The sequence below is a fragment of the Sorex fumeus genome, unplaced genomic scaffold (assembly GCF_029834395.1).
Source record: "Sorex fumeus unplaced genomic scaffold, SorFum_2.1 ptg000131l, whole genome shotgun sequence".
NCBI lineage: Eukaryota > Metazoa > Chordata > Mammalia > Eulipotyphla > Soricidae > Sorex > Sorex fumeus.
This window is the reverse complement of record NW_026606188.1, coordinates 5,077,413-5,100,473: the sequence shown is the minus strand read 5'-3', so window position 1 is coordinate 5,100,473 and position 23,061 is coordinate 5,077,413. Positions and strand designations below refer to the sequence as shown.

Below are 23,061 nucleotides of genomic sequence, written 5' to 3'. Positions count from 1 at the left end.
TGAGCCATGCCCCTGCCCTCCTCTGAGCTCTGTAAGCAAAGGTCTCAGCATTTGCCAACACGACAAGTGGACACAGGGAAGAGAGGGGAGCAGGTAACTCAAGGCCCAGAGGATTTGTTGAGACTTGGGAATGGTCACGATGAAATAACTTTCTTCCTGGGGCAGTGGCTGGGAAGCGGGAAAAGGCACCAGGAGCAGGACACCGACAGGCTTTCTCTGGGGAGGGACACGGGGAGGCAGAGGCTGGAAACGTGGCCGGACATGCTGCCGGAAGTGTGTGGACAGAGAGGGCATCTGAGGAACAGAGCAAAGCAAGCTCCCCTTTTTTCCCCTGCAGATGCTGGGAAGGGCCGGTTCTGGTTCTGAGTGTGCCACGCGGGCAGGGCTGGGCTTGATGTTTAACTCCTCAAGGTGCTCTTATGCAGATTCGCTGTTGCCCTTTTGCCTTTAGAATCAGTAAATGTGCTGGACTGACCACTGGTTTGTCCATTAAATTCCAAGTTCTGAGTTTTCAAGTCTTGGGCAACTCTTCATGTCCATAAACAGCAGTGGAGCTCCCCCTTGTGGTGTTCTGGCCAACCTCAGGTTTCATTCCCTTGTTTTTTACTTATTAATCTTTTACTTATTAATGCAGGCACTTAAGTAGTAGCTGCCGTATGTTCTAACATAAAGCCAGTCTTTAAGAAATTAATAATAAAATCTGACCCTTCTGTAAAGATTTGTTATAAGGAGTGCAATTATAATCAATTATTTAATTTTACTTGTTGCTTTCAGAAGTCTAGATTCGCCTGGTTGCAATTTTGATATGCATAAGTGTATTCATTTTCTTTTTTTTTCTCTTCCATATTGAATTTTCCCTTCTATCTCATCATCTGTATACAGTCTTTGGTTTCTACCTCACACTTCCCAAACCCTTGATAATTCCTAAGTGTTGAGAGTGTTAAAAGGCTGTCTTTCTTATGGTAATGAAGTCACTTTCCAAAAGCCTCTAGGATGGGGACCAATCCTTAGTCGCACCTACCTGGAGTTTTAGAGGGCTCCAAGCTCTTGCCTGTCCCAGCTTTTGGAGAGATGGCGGTTGCTGGTCTGCAGTCACCGTTAGTCAATGACTAACTAAATAATAAAAAAACTCAGCTTTGAGTTCATTTAAGTATCTATTTGACCCTATGAAATGATTCATGAATTAGCATGGAGTGAACAGACAAAAACCCCGCAGAGTTGATGAAGGCAGGGTAAGAAAGCCATAAACAGATGATGTTTTTGCCCCTTCTGGAGAATGTAAGAGGAATCTATGGCAGGCACCTCCACTTTCGGGGTGGAAGACTATAAAAGAAGAAGCTAGTATGGATGTTATTTTAAAAAGACGCTGGTGTAGGGCACCAGAGCTAGTACAGCTGGTAAGTGAGGTAAATCTCACCTTCACAGCCGATCCAGGTTCTATCTCCTGTACCTCATATGACTCTCTGAGCCCCAGTAGGAGTGACCCCTGAGTGCAGAGCGAGGAATAAGCCCTGAGCACCACCAGGTGTGGCCCCCAAACAAGCGAAAAACATAAGAGCCCAAAATGGATTTATGCCATACTCAAGTCTCTGAACTGAGATTTAATGTCTAACTTAATTGCAACTCCAGCCACTCCCAGGAATTTGATCCTGAGCAATTCAGGTCCTTAATAGCTGATTGTCTGTGAACCTCTAAGTGGGGTGAGCCCTGACTGCAGTAATCTTGATTTTGCTAATAATAACCCTGAAGGGGCCCAGGGAGATGACTTAGTGATGCAGCTCCGCCTTTCCTGTGCGGGATCCACTCTGACCTTGAATTTAACCTGGACTTGCAGGCTTTCTGCAGCTAGGCAGCAGAAAGGCACTGTAGGGGGCTGAAATAAAACTATAAAGCAGATACTTCTAACTTGAGTTTAGACAGAGGATGGGAAAAAAGAAGCATTCTGGTGAAGAGCTTTCCCTTAGGAGGCCTTAGGGGTCTCCTTTCTTGTAGGTTGACTCCAGACAACCAGGAAACCCCAAATTTGCTGCCTTAAAATTCCACTTTTGGGAAAGGCTGAAAGTGCAGTTTAGTTAGATAGTTAGACTTGGAGGACAGTGCTGCAGAGCTGCAGTGATATTCAAAGTTATTCATCGTTGAGGGTTAGACTTAAGTATTGTATCATGGATCCCATCAGGTGTCAGCTGCCCTTCGCCAGTGTCCCCAGGCTCCCTCCGTTATCTGTCCTCCACCAGCCTGCCCTCCTGACAGGCACCTTTCTAAGTTTGGTTGTTCAAGTTCGGGTTCCTTGATTTCAGTGTTGTTGACTCTGAGATTGGGATATTTGGCCCTGTCATTCCTTAACACCACCTTTGTACTTGAATCCCCTGCCCTGGCCCCGGTGCTTCTCATCTCTCTCTCCCCACTCCCCTCCACTCTTTCTTTCTGGGGCCAAGGTTGATCAGGGCATCCTCACTTTGAAATATTGCATTCCTCATCCAGTTACTCCTAATGCCATATGTAAGTGATACCATCCTGTATGTATCCCTCTTATGCCTTATTTCGCTTAACATGATATCTTCTCCTTTTATCCATGTTGCTGTGAATTGCATTATTTCATCACTCCTTACAATTCTGTGTGTGTATCCCCCCTCTATATATATACAGGAGCGATAGCACAGCGGGTAGGGCGTTCGCCTTACACGCGGCCAACATGGCCGACCCGAGTTCGATTCCTCCGCCCCTCTCGGAGAGCCCAGCAAGCTACCGAGAGTATTCGATATGCCAGACACAGTAACAGGAAAGTCTCCAATGGAGACGTTACTGGGCCTGCTCGAGCAAATAATCAAATAACTATATATTTTTAATGTATATAGTCTAATTGGGCTAATTGAAGAGAAATTCCCACCAGTTAGTTGAGATTACAATCCCTGGAAAGGTGGTACATTAGGCAGGGGATTTAGGTTACGTGCTGTCTTGGTGGATTGCATCCTGTGTCTGATCTTCCTTCTTTGAGACACCCGTGTAAGGAGGCCTCTATAGAGAAACTTGAAGGCTGGCCTTGCAGGCATTCCAGGTGGAGAATGCCTGGAGATGTGCGGGAGAGCATATTTGCTTCACACATCGCCATAGTTGCTCTGCCACCTGGTTCTTCCATAGTTTCAGCCTTTGCCATACACTGGCAATCTAGTGAATAAATTGGTCTCTTAAGTTCTCTGAGTTATTCTAGCTGTTGTGGCAAATTTGTAAGAGGTTGGAACCTCAAATTATTTTGTCCAGTAGGTCAGAAGTAACAGCAATAACCTACACTTGGTCTTCCCTACATGAATATCCTACCTAAATTTTTAATCTTAACAGCATATGCCTTAGAAATATATGCAAGTTATTGATTTATTTCTCATTTCATCTAACATGTTATATTCCATTGGATCATTTTGCTGAAGTGTTTTTCTTTATGTTGTCATGTTGTTTTCTGATGCTATTTATATTTCATATGTTATTTTTTGTATTAGTATTTTGATAAAAATTATGATTTTCTCTTAGTATTTTTCATATGTTGGTATCAATTTGTACTCAATTCTAATGAGAAAAATTCTAGGACCAGAGAAATAATACAGCAGTTGTGGAGCTTGCCTACATGTGGCAGTCCCTGGTTTGATCCCTGGCACTGCATATTGTTTCACCGTCCCACCAGGAGGGATCCCTGAGCACAGAGCCAGGAATAAGCCCTGAGTACTGCTAGGTGTGGCCCTAGAGCAAAAGCAAACAAAAATAACCTTTAATACTTATTCTCTATTTTAGAATAATTTGAATGCATTAAGCTTCTTTGTCTTATTATTACTGGCATTTTTCTCATATAATATTTTAAGATGTGGTAAAATTTATCCCTGAGAGTATGTGGGCCAGGGAATTAAATATTTTATTTTATTTTTTTGCTTTTTTTGGTGGGGGACTCACACCCAGTGATGCACAGGGGTTACTTCTGCTTCATGCACTCAGGTATTACTCCTGGCAGTGCTTGGGGGACCCTATGGGATACTGAGAATCGAACCCGGGTTAGCCGCATGCAAGGCAAATACCCTACCCGCTGTGCCATCACACCAGGCCCGGAATTAACTATTTTAATTTTCACATTTATTTTCCAAAAACTAGTGGTCTCACAATTATATATTTTTTTTCTAAAAACCTAAAAAGTCAACCTGAAATAGTGAAGGTACAATATTTTTAATGCTTAAGTCTAATGCCACTAATCTTACTGTTTAGTTCTTGGTTATCCTTGGTTTTCTTGATAATTGTTCTCAGAGTAAGGAAGGTGAACATTAAAATTCCTTGTTTTAACCTCTTCTAGTCATGCATCTCCTGTAGTATTTAAAATTATTGCTGTATTTTAAATTTTACTTTAATCTTTATTTTAGAGGGGATTGGGTCACACAGGCTGTACTCAGGGTTTACTCCTGGTTCTGTACTCAGCATCACTCCTGGTGATTCTTAGGGTACCATATGTGGTGGCAGGGATTAAACTGGGCTCGGTGGTGTGCAAGACCTTACCTCCTTTACTACCTTTTTATTTTAACTTTTATGAGCCTCTAGTTTTTTATTTGTAATTGATTGGTTTAGTCTATATTTTTAAAATAGCTTTTCAGAATAGGTCTGGATTTTCAGAAAAACTCTAATATTATGTAGTTTTCATATTAAGATAGTCTTAATATTTATCTGTATTTTTCCTTGCACAATTCCATTCAACATGTTTTATTACAATTAGTTGCTCTTTATAATCTTCTTGGCTATGATAATGAGATCGCCTTCTTTCTATTTTTATTTTTTTAATAATAGTGAAACTACACAGCTTACATCCAGCAAGATAACCAGTAGGGTGGGGATAGGGCCACAGGAAGAACTGAGGTCAGCCATGGGCCGTGACTGCAAGAAAGGTTGGCAAAGTAGAACATATATGTAGTTTTGCTTCCTCTTCTTATATTTGGGGCCACACACAGCAGTGCTCAGGGCTTACTCTTGGTTTTGTGCTCAGAGATCATTCAGGGTGGGTTTGGGAGACCACATAGGGTGCAGCGGATTGAACCAGGTTGGCTGTGTGGAACACAAACGCCCTACCCACTGCACTATCTCTCTGTTCCCCCACCTTTTCCTTGGTGAGTTGTTTCCTACATCTGTATTATGGTTGGGTGATATGGTAGTACTATGAGTTTCGTCCCGAATCTTTGTGGCCTTTTAAATGACTTCCTAAAATTTGTGTATGTGACATTTTTGTGTGCTCTGACACTCAGTAATTGTTGACATCTGTGTATATCATGTATCCATGATCAGACATTATGTAGTCATTTCACCACCCTTAAACAACTCCTTGTGTGTTAGCGACTCCACTTCTAGGCCACAGCTGCTGTTTTTACCAGTCCTATGAATTTGCCATTTTACATAGTCCCATGCTTGGAATCATAAAGTCTGTATCTTTTTCAAATGTGATTCTTTTACACTAAGCGGAGTATGTTTAAATTGATCTAGGCTTTCTTTGTATCTTGAGATGTCATGTCTTTTAATCAGTTCTAAGAAAAGCAATAGAAGAAAATGATTCAGAGAACGTAATGTACTGAGGACACTGGTTTTTAGAAGTAAATGTTAGGTCTTGCTTATTTGAGGAAAATGATAAATTGGGATCTGTTAACTGTTATTGAGTCATTGGTGAATAATGTGCAATAACTGAATTTTGCACTGAAATCTTATCTAAGGTGATCACAAGGGATTTTGTATCAGACACAAAATAGAGTATCCAGAAATAAACCAACACACCGAAAATTTAATAGAATTGTGCTGTTTGATTTATTATCATATTGCACCCATATTTCATCCTATCAAATGCATTACATATGAATTAAGAATAAATAGAAGTGCTAGGGTAAAAGCTTGTTGGTTTATATGTAATCCTGAAGAAAGGAAGACTTTTACAAGTCAGACATCAAACTGAGAACATAGAAAAGAAATTTGAAAAATTCGCTAGGGAAAACTAAGTGGCCAGTAAACCAAATATTTAACAAGTGAAATCATTTATATGTACACATATATAGTCCTAAGATTGGCGGTGATTTTTTTTTTGAGTTTTATAAAGTGTTGTTGCATGTCTAGTGGTATCACATACTTTTATAACTTTGATAAGGCCTTTTGGCCTATCAAAATGTAAATATTTACATACTTTGACCTAGCACGTCTACCTTTTTGAACTTTCCCTATGGATATGTTTGAACAAATATGGAAAATAAATTAAACAATAATGACCATAGCATCGTTTATAATGATTGCTTAGATACCTATGGTATGTAAATATACCAATATTCTGTATATTATGCTCATTTTTAAGTGTAAATTGAGATCTGGGTGAAGAGCTCTCAGAGCAATTATGTTGTGGCATATTATTACATTACCAGCAAAAAATAGAAATGTGTCTTGAAGCAATAGGAGATGGATGTGTAGAGATAGAGTGATGAGTAGGGCACTTGCCTTGCATGTGGCCTACTAGGGTTCAATCTCCAGTACCCCATAGGACCCCCAGAATCTCACCAGTATGATCCTTGAATATAGAGCCAGGAGTAAGCCTTGAGCATGCTGCTTATGACCTAAGACAAAACAAACAACCAAACCAGGAAAGACAATCCGAAACAAACTCCTCAAGCAAAATCTTAGTGAACTGTACTCTGCAGTGTACCTGGTGCCTAATTTATCATTCTGGGGAGGTGGTGCAGGAGGTAAGGCATTATCTTTGCATTTGGCTGACCCCAGTTGGGTCTCTCCTTGAGCATAGTCCAAGAGTGAGCCCTGAGCATCGCTTAGTGTGGCCCAGAAACTAAAATTAGCAAAGAAGGATGAAGGAATTAAAGATGTTCCGGCCGTAACTGAAAACTGGACGTTCTGTACTGCCAGGGCAGAGAACTGCTTTGGCCCTCTGCTCAGAACTCTGACTATGGGGTGCAGTCCAGGGTCTCTGGACCCATCCAGCAGTGCTCCAGGGGAACCATATGCTGCCAGGGATCGAGCAAGCCCTAGCTACAGAGAAAGCAAGTACCTTCATCCAGGCACCAGCTCTCTGGATTCCCCTAAACTGGACATTGTTGAGAGTAAGGAGAATGCATGCAGTCCAAATAGACTTAGGTAAAAACGGAAGTAGCAAAGAAACGTGTATGCTTGAGAAAATGCCTGAAAAACAATCAAATGACTAGTGCAGCATAGAGATGAGCCAGGGACGAGGGGCAGTTTGTTTTCTCTGGCTCTTTTTCTGTGTCATTTAAGGTGGATTTGCACAAATAGTGCTGCCCATGGAAGGAACTGGAAGCAGGGACCCTGTGATACCGCAGCAGACAGGGCTATGGGAAGGTGCTGCCCGACCAGGCACAGTTCCCGCACCACACGGCTCTCTGAGCACTTCCTGGGTTCAGCCCCACTGGGCTCAGCCAGGAGTCCCTGGCCTCACAGGGCGCAAGCAACATTTAGCTTTGGGCTCTAGCGTGGAACTGCTGTAATAATGGCAGATTGTGAGCACTGTGGGGGAGTCCCCTGCAAAACAACCAAAAACCCCATGGAATTCTATGATCAAAGTATCACAGAAGAATGATCATAGTATCATAGGAAAATGACCAGAAAATGGTTTCATTAAAGACATTTTTGTATATTGCAAAAACATAGGATAAAACAAAAAGTGTCTGCAGGTATATGTATTTTTTTCATTATATTGAATTGTAGATTATTAGTTTAATCTGCCGCTTCTAGGAAATTGAATGTTGAAACCAGCAAGTACCATGCAAATATCTTGTGTGACCAGTTAAGTAAAAAATAATCTAGGCCTACTCTGGTTGGAAAAACAAATCATCAGCCAAATTATTCTTCATCCTTTTACCTCAAAATGATACACAGCATTATGGTCATATTTTAAACCTAAAATTTAAAGTAAATGGGTTCCCTTTCTCTAAATTTATTGAGAGATATTTGACATCTATCACTGTAAAAGAAGTCCAGTATGGTAATTTTATTTATAAATTAGTCCAAAATGATTACAGTGCATTCGGATAATATATGTCATTGCAGATAGAAATAGTAAAAGTAAAAAAAAGAATAAAACAATAGTCTTGTGATAAGAACTTTTAAGACTTACTCTTAATAAATTTACTATCTATGTAAATTATATAGCATATAGTAATGTTGATTATGATTATTGTGAAGTACATTAGATTTCAATTAGTACTGGTTGATTTTATTGAGTTTGTATCTTTTGCCTATGTACCTTTAATTCCATCTTCCCCTACCCTTTGCCCTGTGTAATCACAAATCTGATCTTTTTCTATGATTTTTTAAATTTTTTTTAGATTCTATGTCTAATTGAAGCCATGCCATATTTGTTTACCTCTTACTTACTTCATGTAGTAAAATGCTTTCATGGTCCAGTTAGGGTGAAAATGGTAGAATTTCTTTCTTTTATTTTTTTTTAAATGACTGAATCATCTTTAAAATGCATTATAATTTGCTTTCTTGACTGTGAATGAATCAATGAATTTTCTAAAAAAAAGTCTCAGACTTTACTCCATCAGAGAATAATAAGTCTGTTACCAACAAAATGGAAAAGAATTAGTTGAGGCTGTTTTGAAAGTGCAAATTCAGTGCACATACCAGATTCAGAGGGAAAGGAAAGGGCTGGAGATATATTTTTAACAAGCATGTGAGTTCATTATTGTTATCAAATGAGATTTGCAAATACCATAATACCATAATACTAGTCTTTGAATGTGGTTTTTAAAAGATTTAATTTTTCTGTGGTGTTGAGATCAAACCCAGGGCTTTATTTTATACAAGACACGTATGTGGTTATCACCGAGCTTCATCCCTGTCCCTATTAAAAAAAAGACTTCCATAAAATCTTGAAGATGATCGTTTTTCTTTGACATTCAAAAGAATATTTGATAAACTAAAGTTGGCTTCAAAAGTAAATATGACAAACTTGTTTGAGCTATAGAAATATTAAACACAGGAGTGATCTCCTCTGAGAACCCCAAACCAAAAAAAAAAAATTAAATTTGATATAAATAAAAGCAACATAGCTTCATATCACTGTTTTGTAATGAGTACTGAGAATAACAAAGCATTTCAAAATCTATACATCTTCAAATGTTTTAAATAGTGATTAATAAACTCCTATGGTGGGCATATATATTTGAGATTTTTAAAAAGAATAAGGTCTCATTTCTTTTGCCCTTAATTTGAATACTTACCTCCTGACATCATTTGAAATGTTGTGTTTACATTAATTTATCTGAGTACTTGTTGATTTTGAATCTTACTGTTCTCAGTTTTGTGTATTTTCTCCATTTTGAAGTGGCGATAACCTGAAATATTCCTTAACAATACATATATTAAAATGAGCTCCAATACAATAAAAGTGAAATGGTTGGAAATAACACAGGGGGTACTTTAGGCAAATATCATGTGTAAGCTAGATTTTAAAATTATTCACTGTGTTTCTATGAACTTACAACTCTCTTTTTTGTCCTTAAAGATACTTGCTCGACGACAGGGAATAGAACCAGCTGTAACTCTTCAAGTTCCTCACTTTCCAACTTCCTGTATGTCTTCATCCTGGGACAACTATTTCTAGGGACAGGGGGGACTCCCCTCTACACCCTGGGGACGGCTTTTATCGATGATTCTGTCCCCACACACAAGTCTTCCCTTTATATAGGTAAGTTTGTTCTCATTTCATTTATTAGTAGAGGAGCACATGCTCCTTCCATAGTTGGAGCTTCATGGCACCTCTCTTTTGTCCTGGCACTGTACACTGGGGTGAATGGGTTCATGATTTTTGTTGACGTCCTGTTGGGGGCATGGCGGTTTTCCTGGAAGGGGTGGCCAAGCAGTGTCCTGTCTGCATTGCTTCAGTTACAGATTCATTTGCGCAGGGTGTGGAGATGGGCACTGCCCTTCTGCATGACTTCCTGCACCTTCCATGGACGAAACAGAGTCAACAAAAGAAACCACAAACAGTACCAGAAACTTCTGTAGCCTCTCGGTTCATGTTAACCCCTTTTTTTCTACCAAGCTGTGCCCCTCCCCTGCTCCCCTCCCCTTGGGATCTAGGCCTGTTTTTTGTTGTTTTGTTGTTGGGCCTCACCTGGAAATGTTCAGGGATTACTCTTGGCTCTGCACTCAGGAATCCCTCCTGGTAGCATGAGATGCCGGGGACTGAGCCTGGGTCGGCCACAGGTAAGGAAAGTACCCTACCCACTCTTGCCCTGTGATCTAATCCTTGGTAGCATACAATTCTCTTAACATTCCTTCACCAATGTTTCTGTGATGTGGCTCAAATAGCAATGGTTCGGGCCGGTAGTTTAGGTCCTGGGTGAGATGTAGGCCTTACACATCTGAGTTCAGCAGGCAAAAATTTCATCTGTATAAAAAACACAAATGAAATAGACAACTATGATGTTCCTTCGCTGTTGATTGACTCATGTCACTGTCACTGTCCTCCCATTGTTCATCGATTTGCTTGAGCGGGCCCAGTAACGTCTCCATTGTGAGATTTGTTGTTACTGTGTTTGGGATGACCCACTCATGTCACTGTCACTGTCCTCTCATGGTTCATCGATTTGCTTGAGCGGGCCCAGTAATGTCTCCATCGTGAGACTTGTTGTTACTGTGTTTGGCATATTGAATACGTCATGGGTAGCTTGCCAGGCTTTGCCGTGCGGACGAGACACTCTCGGTAGCTTGTTGGGCTCTCCGAGATGGGTGAAGGAATCAAACCCGGCTCGGCCGGGCCGGCTGCATGCAAGGCAAACGCCCTACCGCTGTGCTATCGCTCCAGCCCAACCGATCATGAAACAGCAGAAATGTCTCTCACAGTCATAGGGACTGAAGTGGGCCAGGTCCCATACTGCTCCCGACATCTGGTATGAAAAGATCTCAGTTCCTGGCGTCTGACTGGGGCTTTGCTGTGATCTCACATGGATGAGTCTCTTCTTAGGCCACTAAAATCCCCAGAATCAGGGGTCTAACTCTAGTCATTTGGTCACTTCCCAAAGCCTCTCACCTTGCAAGCCATCACACTGGGGATTAGGTTTCAATCTCAAGTGCATTCATGAATGGTACAGAGACACAGGCATGCCACTGGAAGCGGGGACCGCCATTCGCTTCCTGGAAAGACCCCACTAAGTCTGCTCAGCCTTCTCCCCAGTGGGGAAACACGGTGCTTCTGTTTTTCCCTTCCGGCCTGACCTCCTTTCTGCAGGACTGGAAACTCGCTGTAATTCTGCCATATCTCCTCAACATCTTTTTCCATCCTCCTAATGAACACTCTCCCTCGCCATTCTTTCACTATAAAAGGTTTTCTTCCTGGAGCTCTTCTTTCTGAGTGGTGCTTCTTCTAGAACCTTTTTATTACTTATGTTCTGGGGGGCATGCTCGGATAAGAAAAGGTGGTGAGAAATGATTTTGGCATGGTCGGTAGGGGTGAAGCGAGTTTCAAGTTTGGATATATTCTGGACTCCCAGAACTCTGCAGCAGGCCTAGTCTCAGCTGTAACTTACTTCGGTCTAAGGACTGAAGCAAAATCAGTGGGGGAGAGGTGTAGGAGGTACGGTACAGCGGGAACCGATGCCAGCTCTCGCTCCTGGAGCTGGGTGGGTCACAGTTAGCTCTGCCAGTCGCAAGCTGGGGCACCATGTGCTGTGTGTTTTCTGCCTGCTGAGTTCTTTAAAATGCAGTGCCCAGGGCTTTTATTCAGGGCCAGTCATGCAGGGACCTCATTGCCCCATGCACACCAAAGTCCCAGACTCCCAGAAAGCGTACATGTGTTCAACAAAACCTTATTGTTTGCAAACCAGTCTTGGTCTGGCACCATGAACCAGACTCATAGTCCAGGAATGCTGGTCCTTTGAGATATTTAGTTTGCATGCCAGGGCAGCTGTTGTGCTTCCTCTGCTCTCTTCTCTCATTTTTTGTTCCCTTTTTGTTCATGAGGCAATTTATATGATTTTATTTCCTTCCTCTATGAATTTTCCAGGTCTATGTTCTTTTATTGTTCCTCTACAAACTGTACAGTGGATTCAAACTTGACTTCTGGGGGCGGTGTGGAGGGACACCTAAACCTGCCCAGGCCTTATTCCTGGCTCTGTGTTCAGGGCTTACCCTTAGTTTTTTGCTCAGGAATCTCTCTTGGCAGTACTTAGACTCAATGACCAACCATATGGGATGCCTGGGATCAAGCCCACCTGCAAAGCCTTCCTCACTGTACTATCACTCTGGCTGCAAACTTAACTTTTATTATTATTGTCATTGTTGATAAGGTGTTTGCAATGTTTATGGTTTTGAGAAACAGTCAACACACACCAACACTGTCCTTATGTTACCTCTGGTTGTCCTCTTCATTCCTCTTTCTCTCTTCCCAGTGCATGGGAATCTCTGCTTTATCTTCCAAGCACGAGGATTTGTTATCATTCTGTGCTGTCTCTTCTCTTGTTTTGTCATACTTGATTTGATGAAGCTCTGTTGATGCTTTCAGATCTCTTTAACTTTATTTTGCATCCTTTCAACATTTATGTACTTAATTCTGTGTAATTGAATCTCCTAATTAATTCACTGAACTGATGTCTTAAAAATCACTCACTTTATTCATGTTTGCCCTTTTCCTTTGCTCTTCTTTGCATCATGAGCCTCACACTAGGGTATATAGTGTCCTTATAGATAACAGTGGTCTGGGTAGAAGTTTTTGCTTTTAAAAGGAAAGACTTACAGAAAGACTTACCAGAAAGGTAAGACTTAAAGACTTATGGAAAGGAAACTAGTTTGAGATCATTGACATTCAGCATTCTTAAACAGACACATCTATCCAGAACTTTTCTGAGTATGAGTAATTTATGTATATTCACTCAGTTATATACTTGAGCATTTCTACTAAAGTTCTTGAGCAAAATTCATACACAGCTACACTATAAATTAAGAGAGTGACATGTAAATAAAAGATCTTTTACATTCTTATATCATCGTGCTTGATCTTTGGAGACTCGGTCTAGTACCCAACACTTGGGGCTGGAGAGAGAGAGGACAGGGTGCTTGTCTTGTGTGTGATGGACCCAGGTTTGATCTCAGGAACCCCGTATAGGCCCCGAGCCCTGCCAGGAGGATCCTTGAGCACAGAGCCAGGGGAAAGCCAGAAGCACAGCTGGTGGGCCCCCAAAACCAAGCAACAACAACAAAGACTTTGTAATGGTATGTTTAACCTTGGATAAGGTATATTCTTACCCTTCTGTGTAGGGAAATCAGCAATTAATGTAAAACTCCCGAAAGTGTGTCTGATCATGCATACTTTTTTTGCAAACATTTAAAGTTATTATGTTAAAATTTTTAAGTAACAGAGGGAAATAAGACCAGTTTACTTGTTGCAAATAAAAGTGAGAGCATCACTCAGAATGTGGGAGTGGCATATATTTAAAAAGCAGATTGACCAGACCCAGGTTGTAACTGCTGTTAGACCAAAGACAGAATACTTCGGATATGTTTACAGTGTGGAAAAGCTTCTTATTTCGCTAGCTTCCCACAAGAATTACAAACAATTCTTATCATCATCTAGTAAGTATAATAGTAGATATAATACCCCTGCTTTTAGGTAACAATTTTAAATCAATTTATCCTTGTTGGGTTTATTGAAATTCACATTAAATATTTTAAGCTCCATTGAAGTGATACCATTCAAATAGTATTTTTTTTTTCTTTTTGGGTTCACACCCAGCGATGCACAGGAGTTACTTCTCGTTCTTGCAGTTAGGTATTACTCCTGGTGGTGCTCAGGGGACCATATGGGATGCTGGGAATCGAACCTGGGTTGGCCATGTGTAAGGCAAATACCCTACCTGCTGTGCTATCACTCCAGCCCCCTCAAATAGTATTTTAAATGAGAATTTTGGTGCAATTCTGATCCCTCTGATTTTTGTATGATAAAGTATTTTTTTTTCTTGAATCTTATGAGGTATTCAAAGCAGTGTTGTACCGGTTACTATTCTCAGTGTCTTTGTTCTTCTAGGAATTGGCTACTCCATGTCCATTTTAGGCCCTGCTATCGGCTACGTGGTGGGAGGGCAGCTGCTGACGCTCTACATCGATTTTGGCATGGGGCAGAGGTGAGGCCAGACGTATTTTTCTTTCACTGAATTTAATTTAGGTTTTCACAGTATCTCTGTATCTGAATATTTCAGAAATGAAACTGTATACTGAGTAACAGAAAGTCAAATTTTTTTCTTTTTTTAAATTTTGGACCATGTGCAGCAGTGCTTAGTCACTACTTCGGGTGTGGTGCTGGGGTTGCTCCTGGTCGTGCTTGATGTGAACTTATGGTGCTGGGGATCAAACCCAGGGGTCTAGCCCTGTCATCCCTATCACCAACCCTGCGCACAATTAAAGGGATGATTCATTCACATATTGCCTCCTAAATGAATACCAAATATCTCTTCGCTTAATGCATTTATTTATAAGTGAGCATGTTTATTAGTCACTTAGTGAGATTTTTCAAATTACACAGCCTTGAGCTTAGGCATCATTAAAAAATTTTAATCAATTTTTGTCATTTCTACTAGTCGTATATAGAGCTAGGTTGCCCGAAGAACCCTGAGTCTGTGACTCTCCAGCTAAGTTCTGGGCAGTCTGGTAATGCCATGGAGATCCAGCTCTGACGGTGGCAGAAAATAAGTGATACTGATTTCACATTATGTTTATATGCGCATGTTTTTGAGTTATATTTCATAAGGCAGCTTCCTCGGTTCTTTTTATAATCCAGTAATGTAGTTTTTTACACTTCTGGTAAGCAGACAGGCTTGAATGGAAGATCTTGTTCTAATCAAAAGTTTGATTGTAGCTACTAGAATACCTCCCTTTTCTAAAAAGAGAAATTAATGACTTTGAGGAGGCATGTTATTTTCTCATTTCACTGGGATAATAGGAACTACACCATCTGTAGCATGACTGAGCAATGAATAAGAAAGCATCGTCATGAGGATGTGATATGTTCTTTGAGCTGTTACTTGTAGGTTAATGTTTTAGAGATTATATAAAAGGTGTGCAGTGAAAAATCACTGAAGCAGAGAGCTGGGTTTTCAAGACAAGACATTTTTATTTCAGTGGAGAATGACTTAAGTGGTGATGCATTTTTCAGGAAGAGTTTATTGATAGAAAACTGTGAGAAGTAGGAGGTCTGAGAGAGCACAGCTGATAAGGTGATTTCCTTGAGTCACACTCTACACCCTGGCACCCCATTTGGTCCTTCAAGCTCCACCAGGAGTGATCTCTGCTGAGCCCAGAACAGGAGTAAACCTGAACACTGCTGGGTTTACAAAAAAGATTTTATTTATTTATTTAGAAGCAGAGAGCACTATCATAAAACTATTAATAAATCACTTTGAAAGAATTTTGTATTTAAATGAATTCCCAAATTTGAGCATGGTGGATCAGTTTTTAGTACATACTTGTGACTTGCTATGAGGTCTGTTTAGGTTAAAACTTAACATAGTAGAGAAAAAGGCTCATCTGAGTAATAGGGTGATCAAAATCCTATGTATACTTTGAAGTATAAAGCATCTATTACTGTTAAAGTTTCATTTCATTTATCATATTGAAATACTTTGTAAATCTTTTTTTTTAGAGCTTTTATTCATCCTTACCATCATCACTGTGACCCTAGTTGAAATTCGGGATTCTATAGCAGTATACACTGGGATTAAAAGTGTGTGTTTGTACACAAGTTCTCATTAACAGCAGAGGGTTGATTCTTACCTGTTTGTCTGTCGGCAGTATTGATATCACTGAGGATGATCCGAGATGGCTGGGAGCGTGGTGGATTGGATTTCTTTTGGTGTGGCTTTTTGCATGGTCTTTGATAATACCGTTTTCTTGCTTCCCAAAGCATTTACCAGGTAAATATATTTTCTTTAAAAAATATTAAAATATTCTTTAAAATAGAAAGTCCTATTCCAATTCTTGCCAAGTATTTTTTTATGTGAATAATAAAAGCCATGGAAAATTTGTTCTTTGTTTGATACAATCCCAATTGTCGATATAAACTTTTGAATCCGCCTGTATTTTTGTGGCTATTGGGTAGCAGCCGTAATATTCCTGATTGTTATTTCTGGTTAGTGATCAGTATAACTGAACAGATACTAAACATCTTATGTATTGTCTGGAGTCCTCACTTATGTACTTGCAAAGTAAAATGTATTTAAAACTATTTATTGGCACTTACCAGCTTTGAAGTCTATAAATATGTTCTAAATCATTGATACTCATTTTTTTTTTTTATGATTTTTGGACCTTACCAGATGATGCACAGTTACTCCTTGCTCTGCACTCAGGAGTTATTCCTGTCAGTGCTCTGGCCCCTGATACTCACTATCAATTGCGGAAATAACAAGGACTATTCTTTCAGTTGTCACCAAAGTCATGCTGTATGACTCAACTTTTACTATCCTTTAATATGAAGCTATTCAAAAGCAAAGATTGACAGAAAAGAATTTCCATTTTTTGTGGGATTTTCCTTCAGTAATTCATTGCTTAAAACTAACCTGTAGAAGTACTTTTCTTAGATTGAAAATTTTCAGCTGTTTTTGTTAAAAATAAGAATAGATGGAATTAGCTTTTAGAAATGGGCAGTGTGCTTTTAGAAAAGCGACGTGGACAGAATAAAAGTAGGTGAGATCATTAATTTCTTTCTAATCTGAATGTTCCAGCTCACAATTCCACATATTATTCACTTTTCTTAGAGTTAGTCATGGCTCCACTCTTCTAAAAATCCAAAGGGGTATGGTGTAATAGAAGATATATTTTCAACTGCAAAACAGTTCTAAATTAAAGAGAGTAAAGGGCAGGAAAAGCCTAAAAACTACTTGATTGGTACAAAAAAAAGATGAAAAAGAAAACTATTTGAAGGGAGGATGCATTTAAGATTTTAAAAATGAGGATAAATATTGGGTGCAAAATGACCTCATTTTATTTGTGAAACTGGTTGGTTCTTCTGTAGCTAAATAATAATAATAATGTCCATTTTTCCTCTAAGCATATTACAGATGCAGACTTTATATTGACAAAGAGAATCAGCTTCTTGTATTAAGGAGTTTATGTTTGTGGAAATGTGTGTCATTAAAAGTATCTTGAAAGTTGAAGATTGAAGTGACAGAATAAACACATTGACTGTTTCTTTAGGAACTGCACAAATTCAAGAAGGAAAAATTTCCCAGACCCATCAGAATAAGAGTTCTTCTGTACAGACCTCAGATGAAAATTTTGGAAAAAGCTTTAAAGATTTTCCAGCTGCTCTAAAGGTACATGAGCACATGTACAAACATGCACTCATGCTCACACACACACACACATACACAACACACACACACAGATATATATATGCATGAGTGAACTAAATACGTACTTACATAAGTCAAGTACATGATATACTCTCGTTTGCTTATTTACTATAGTTGCAGTTCAGATTTAATTTTATTGTGCTTTAAGTAACTGAAAGCTATTGATTGGAAGAGCATGAATTATCTTATTATCTTATTACCACTGTCAGTGATTAAGTGATTCTTTATTAATGCTATTGTTCATATTGCACATAGTTTCTCTTATACAGTGAACTGATGAGTTGTCAGTGAATTGTAAAAATATAATTGAGAATACTGAACCAAGATTTTCCCCTTGTTTTAGCGGTGGCATTTGATTGTTACTGAGTTTGAAATTGAGGTGGAGAAATAACAGTGCATCACTTGATCACTTGACATCCTGTTACTCATCAATTTGCTCGAGCGGGCACCAGTAACGTCTCCATTCTTCCCTGTCATGTGCTAGTGTAAACAGTGCACGAGCTATACTATTATATTCAGAAAATAAAATTTTCTGTTTAGTATCATGGGAGTTTCATACATAATATACATTAAGAGGTTTAAAATTTTAGCCTTGTAAGATTTGAAATTATTTACCTATTTTTCTCTTCAAATGAAGACTCTAAAATTACTTCATCTTTGAATTCTGCTTCCTCTCAGCCATGTAGGTGATTTACTGTGTTTAACTGAGAGTGTTGAGAATTTTTTATTTTAACTACAGCAATTTTATATTTTCTCCAAGTTTGGTTTATTTTGTGTGCATATTTATTTTCTAAATTCTCAATATTACCATCACAAATGATTAGTTACCTATTTTTTTTCATAAATTATGACATGCAAACTCAAGTTTTCTTGAATGCTTGAATGATATACTAGAAGAATACTTTGGGAACATGTTTCTTTAATCCCGAGAGTATGTCAGTTTTGTTTTGTTCATTTTAGAAAATGTGTTGCAGTTGGGAAAATTCTTGTTAATGTTATTCATTCTATTTGAACACTTGTAAACCTTTTCATTTATCTTTCTTTTCAGGAAACTTAGACTAGATTATGCTTAAAATGCATTTTTTTAAACTATCAAATCAAACTCCATTATCTTTTTCATTCAAAAGACAATTTCGTTATATTATTGCATGTCTTAACTCAGTTGCTTTTACTTACTTTCTACTATTCCTGTTAGATCCCTGCTCTGACTTCTGAACCTCATTTTCTTGGGGGATTTTGTATTTTGGGGGGCTATAACCAGTGGTGCTCAGATCCTGGCTCTGTGTGCAGTGATCACTCCTGGTGGTGCTTGGGGACCATGCGTGGTACCAGGATCCGGCCGGTGTCTGTCGCGTGAAAGGCAAGCGCCCTACCCCGCACCCCCCCCCCCCCCGCCCCCGCATTACTCCCTGGCCCTATCTTGCCTGTTTGTGATTCATGTGTGGGGATGGAACTACCCAGATGTCACCGAAGTCTCGCTGTAGTATTTTTATCTTTCTACATCTTTTAGCACGTGATAATATGTTAAAAAATATGAATGGAAATGTGTACATTTTTTTCTCTGACAATCTGTTTCTGTATTATGATTGTATATAACACATTTATGCATGTGCACGGGAGGATATTGCTCAGAATTAAGAAATATTATTTTTTGCATTTAATATTGCAGAGCAATAATTTTGTTGTTACTTTATGGCTAGGTATATTGAAATAATGAAATGTTATTCTCCCCTTGATGAATTACTAAATTCCGAGAAGTTCAGCAACATAGATTTTATTTGAAATTCTTAAATCTATACCTGACTAAGGTCCTTAGCTTCTGACTCCTGTGAGTCAGAATAATATTAAAAATTTGTGAAATAATGTTACAAATTTGACCCCTTTTTCTGTGTTCTCGGTCTAGTTCCTCAATTATTGGACATAGCAGTTGAGAACGTTAAAAATATCAGATTAGGGTTAGGTATATTATATCAGACTTTATAAGATGAAAAAGCACATTTCCAAATGAATTTTTTCTTCCTTTTGTTCCTTTTCTGATATAAAGTACATAGTTGCTGATGTAAAGTACATAGCTCCTTTGCTGATACAAAGTGCATAAATATACCTTATTGATAAATCAATTGTCAGTTTTCTAGGTGCACTACATTTTCTCAAATTGAAATAGGTTGTTGATCATTCATATTTATACTTGAATGTTACACTTTTGTGTTAGAGAAAATGCTAAAATTTTACAGATGAATATCTTTTGTTTATTAAAAATGTACCATTTCATCATGCTAGTCCCTGGATGCTGCATTTTGCAGTGAAACCATAGACATTCATTTGGTGAACTGTATTTTTTCTCTAGAATTTGATGAGGAATACTGTCTTTATGTGTTTAGTTCTATCAACTTCTTCAGAAGCCTTAGTTACCACTGGATTTGCTACATTTTTACCTAAATTTATAGAAAACCAATTTGGATTGTCGTCCAGCTTTGCTGCTACCCTTGGAGGTAACCGATTTTCTTAGTTCTCTTAATCTAGTAGTTTCAATTGACACATTAAATGTTTATTAGAATAGTATTTAAATTTTTAATCGAAGTTACTTACTTCTGGTTACATAGAACTGTATATATATATAATTTTGTATACCCATTTACTGAAATTTAAACTTTCTACTGATTTGATTAAAAGAGTGGCTTTGCTTACATGCACTCTGTTGTATAAATGGTAGAATCAGACATATAGCTAGAGGAAATATATTTTTAATCTTCATCTTGAGGATTGTATTAATGTCTTAATATTATTGTTATTTATGTTTCTAAAATGCAAGCTTTTATATGTCAAATCCTATTGATGTTTGTTTTTGATGTTTTCTACTGAGTATATTGGTATATTTTCTCACTGTGTCTCTCTTTATTTTCATTAGGGGCTATTTTAATTCCTGGCGCTGCTCTTGGTCAGGTTCTAGGTGGTGTCCTTGTTTCAAAATTCAGAATGACTTGTAGAAACACAATGAAATTTGCTTTGATTACATCTATAATTGCTTTTGGACTGAGCTCTGTATTTTTATATGCCAACTGTGAAAATGAGCCGTTTGCTGGTGTTACTGAATCATATAACGGGTAAATATATTTTAATGCTTTTTTGATTTTGGTGTTGGGTAGTCAACTATTGTGTATTTGCCAAGCACATTCTTTTCTTAAATCAAACATTATGAAATTGGCTTGTTTTTTGATTTTATGTTTATGGAGGGGTTTTTTTGGTTTTAATAATTGGTGTATTAGTGCCATTTGTATTTTATATCAGAGCATATTTAGAGTAACTACTGTGTACTGGGTATTAATGCTTGCTTTGTAATGCACAGTTAATACAACAGAATATGAGATTCATAGTCCAAGGAGAATTTAACATTATACATCCTTATTGATTTACATTTTGAAAGTGGAGATGAGTGCCTGGTATGAAATTGCTATTGCATGGATTGAAAATCGGCTTTGAGTAATTAAAGTAAAACTCATTCTCATTATTAATGGAATACATGTAATGATTATGACTACGTATACCACTTACTGGTTTAACCATTTTATCTTAATGTGAGGGGTGGGGGAGGGTTCCCAAGTAATACTCAGGGTGTTCAGAGACCACCTTGGTACCCTTGATTAACAACGATGGGCGACTCGGGCTGCTTAGATCCAGTAGGGCTGGGAACCGCCAGGGTCACCCAACAGTGTGACACATTCTGGGCACGCACAGCAGCCCTTTGATTGCCAGCAATCTCCCTGGCACCCATTTGCCTTGCTTGCTTTGCTCTGAAATCTTAAACCATGAGTAGAAGAGCGGGCTGGATGGTATTGTGCTGCTATGTATTTTATATTGAATAGCCTACAGGTGTGATTTCATAGTTTTGTACTTGATTTCATTGTTCTTGTTTTACATGTACTTAAGCTTGTAACAAAAGCCTTGCCCTGAAACCTAGAACGAGGATTTGTCCAGTATGGTTAGGTACAATATGGCCAACATAGCATTGCATATAATATGATATTTTGCATAACATGTCACTTAGATAAATCAAATGTTATTTGCTTGGAAAAGTTTGCCATTAATCATTATGATTTGTTGCATATCTACCTTTCTTGTGCCTTCCTGCCTGCCTCCCCGCCCCACTCTCTCCCGTCTCCTCCCTCCCTGTTTCTCCCTTCCTTTTCCCTCCCCTCCACTTCCCCTCCCTCCCTTTCATCCTTTCCTTTCCTTTCCTTCCCTCTCCCCCCCCCCCTTTTTTGTTTGTGGGGAGGACCACACCCAGCTGTCCTCTGGACTTCTGGCTCTGCTCTCATGAATCACTCCTGGTGGGACTCAAAAGGCGGTCCGTAGAGTTTCATTCCAGGGACCATATGGGATGCTGGAGATTGAATGCCCAGGCCGGCTGCATGCAAGGAAGATGCTCTACCCACTCTGCTATGGCTTGGGCCTTAGTCATTCTTTTTTGTTTGAATGATTTATCACTGGTTTAAATGTGATGGAGTTCAGGGGTTTAATCTTCAGAGCCCTATTCCAGAATATACCTCATTGCTTTAGGTAAGATGAACATGCATAACATTTCTTCCTCCAGTTCATGAGAACATGTCTTTCCCTTTCTTCGGATCTGATTATGTTTCCTTTGATTTTAAGTATTTTTTCAGTGTATCTCTTTCTTGCTTTCTAACAAGTTTGGTTTCCTACCAGGTATTTTTATTTTTTATGTAATTGTAAATGGAATTAGTTTCTTAATTTCTTTTTCCTTCAATTCTTTATGTACTACAAATTTTTTTGGTCTTGTTGATTTGTATCCTGTCACTTCACTTGGGTGAATGAGACCAGTCAGGTGAATGAGACCAGTTGTAGTTACTGGTTTTGGCATATCGAATACACAGCGGATAGCTTGCCAGGCTCTTCCGAGCGGGCGGAATACTCTCGGTAGCTTGCCAGTCTTTCCGAGAGGGATAGAGGCTTTTGGGGCTACCTCTAATCACCCTTGTAGGTGTTACCATATTTGAACCCTATCAAATATGGTATGACAATTCCGGAAGATGGGTATTTAGTGTCTTATGATGTGTCCAGAAAGCATCCTGGAGTGTGGCGGTGGCTGGGTAGTGGAGGTAGTGTCCACGGACCCTGAAGGCTTCACCGACATGGCAGCACTGAGAAGGATGAGAAAGGAGAGGCCGACAAAATCTCAAGGCCGACGTAGGCTGCCACAACGAAGGAAGACAAAAATGATCGTCTGTACTTTCAATGCACGTACGCTAGCATCAGATGCATCCATCGAGGACCTGATGGTATAAGCGCGAATGATCAAGTACGACATCATTGGTCTGACCGAGACAAGAAGGCACGAATCTCACCATGCCGTTTTCGACACTGGAGAAGAATTGTTCCTCGGAACATGCCATAAAAGAGGTGTTGGAGGCGTCGGTGTCCTTGTCAACACAAACTTGGCCAAGAGCATTGATTCATTCGAATGCCTAACAACCCGAATCGGAGGTTTACATTTGAATAGATGTGACTCACTGCCTGCAGTTTCTATCTTCATTGTCTACACACCAACATCTCATTATGATGAAAGAGAAATCGAGAAGTTCTACATGGAGCTAGAGAAGTTCTATAAAGAAGACCACACCTTCTACAAGATCATTGTGGGTGATTTTAATGCCAAGATAGGACCGAGAAGATC

At 39.2% G+C, this 23,061-nt stretch overlaps 1 protein-coding gene across 1 annotated transcript in view; it reads left to right on the top strand.

Moving 5' to 3' along the window:
• The window catches only part of LOC130046214 (solute carrier organic anion transporter family member 4C1), a 69,291-nt gene that overhangs the window by 21,774 nt on the left and 24,456 nt on the right, over nt 1-23,061 (top strand). The window contains exons 3-8 of the mRNA XM_056139137.1: nt 9,530-9,712; nt 14,048-14,144; nt 15,808-15,929; nt 17,212-17,330; nt 19,717-19,861; nt 20,278-20,473. Of these exons, the coding sequence (XP_055995112.1) occupies nt 9,530-9,712; nt 14,048-14,144; nt 15,808-15,929; nt 17,212-17,330; nt 19,717-19,861; nt 20,278-20,473 (862 nt within the window). The remainder of the gene's footprint in view (nt 1-9,529; nt 9,713-14,047; nt 14,145-15,807; nt 15,930-17,211; nt 17,331-19,716; nt 19,862-20,277; nt 20,474-23,061) is intronic.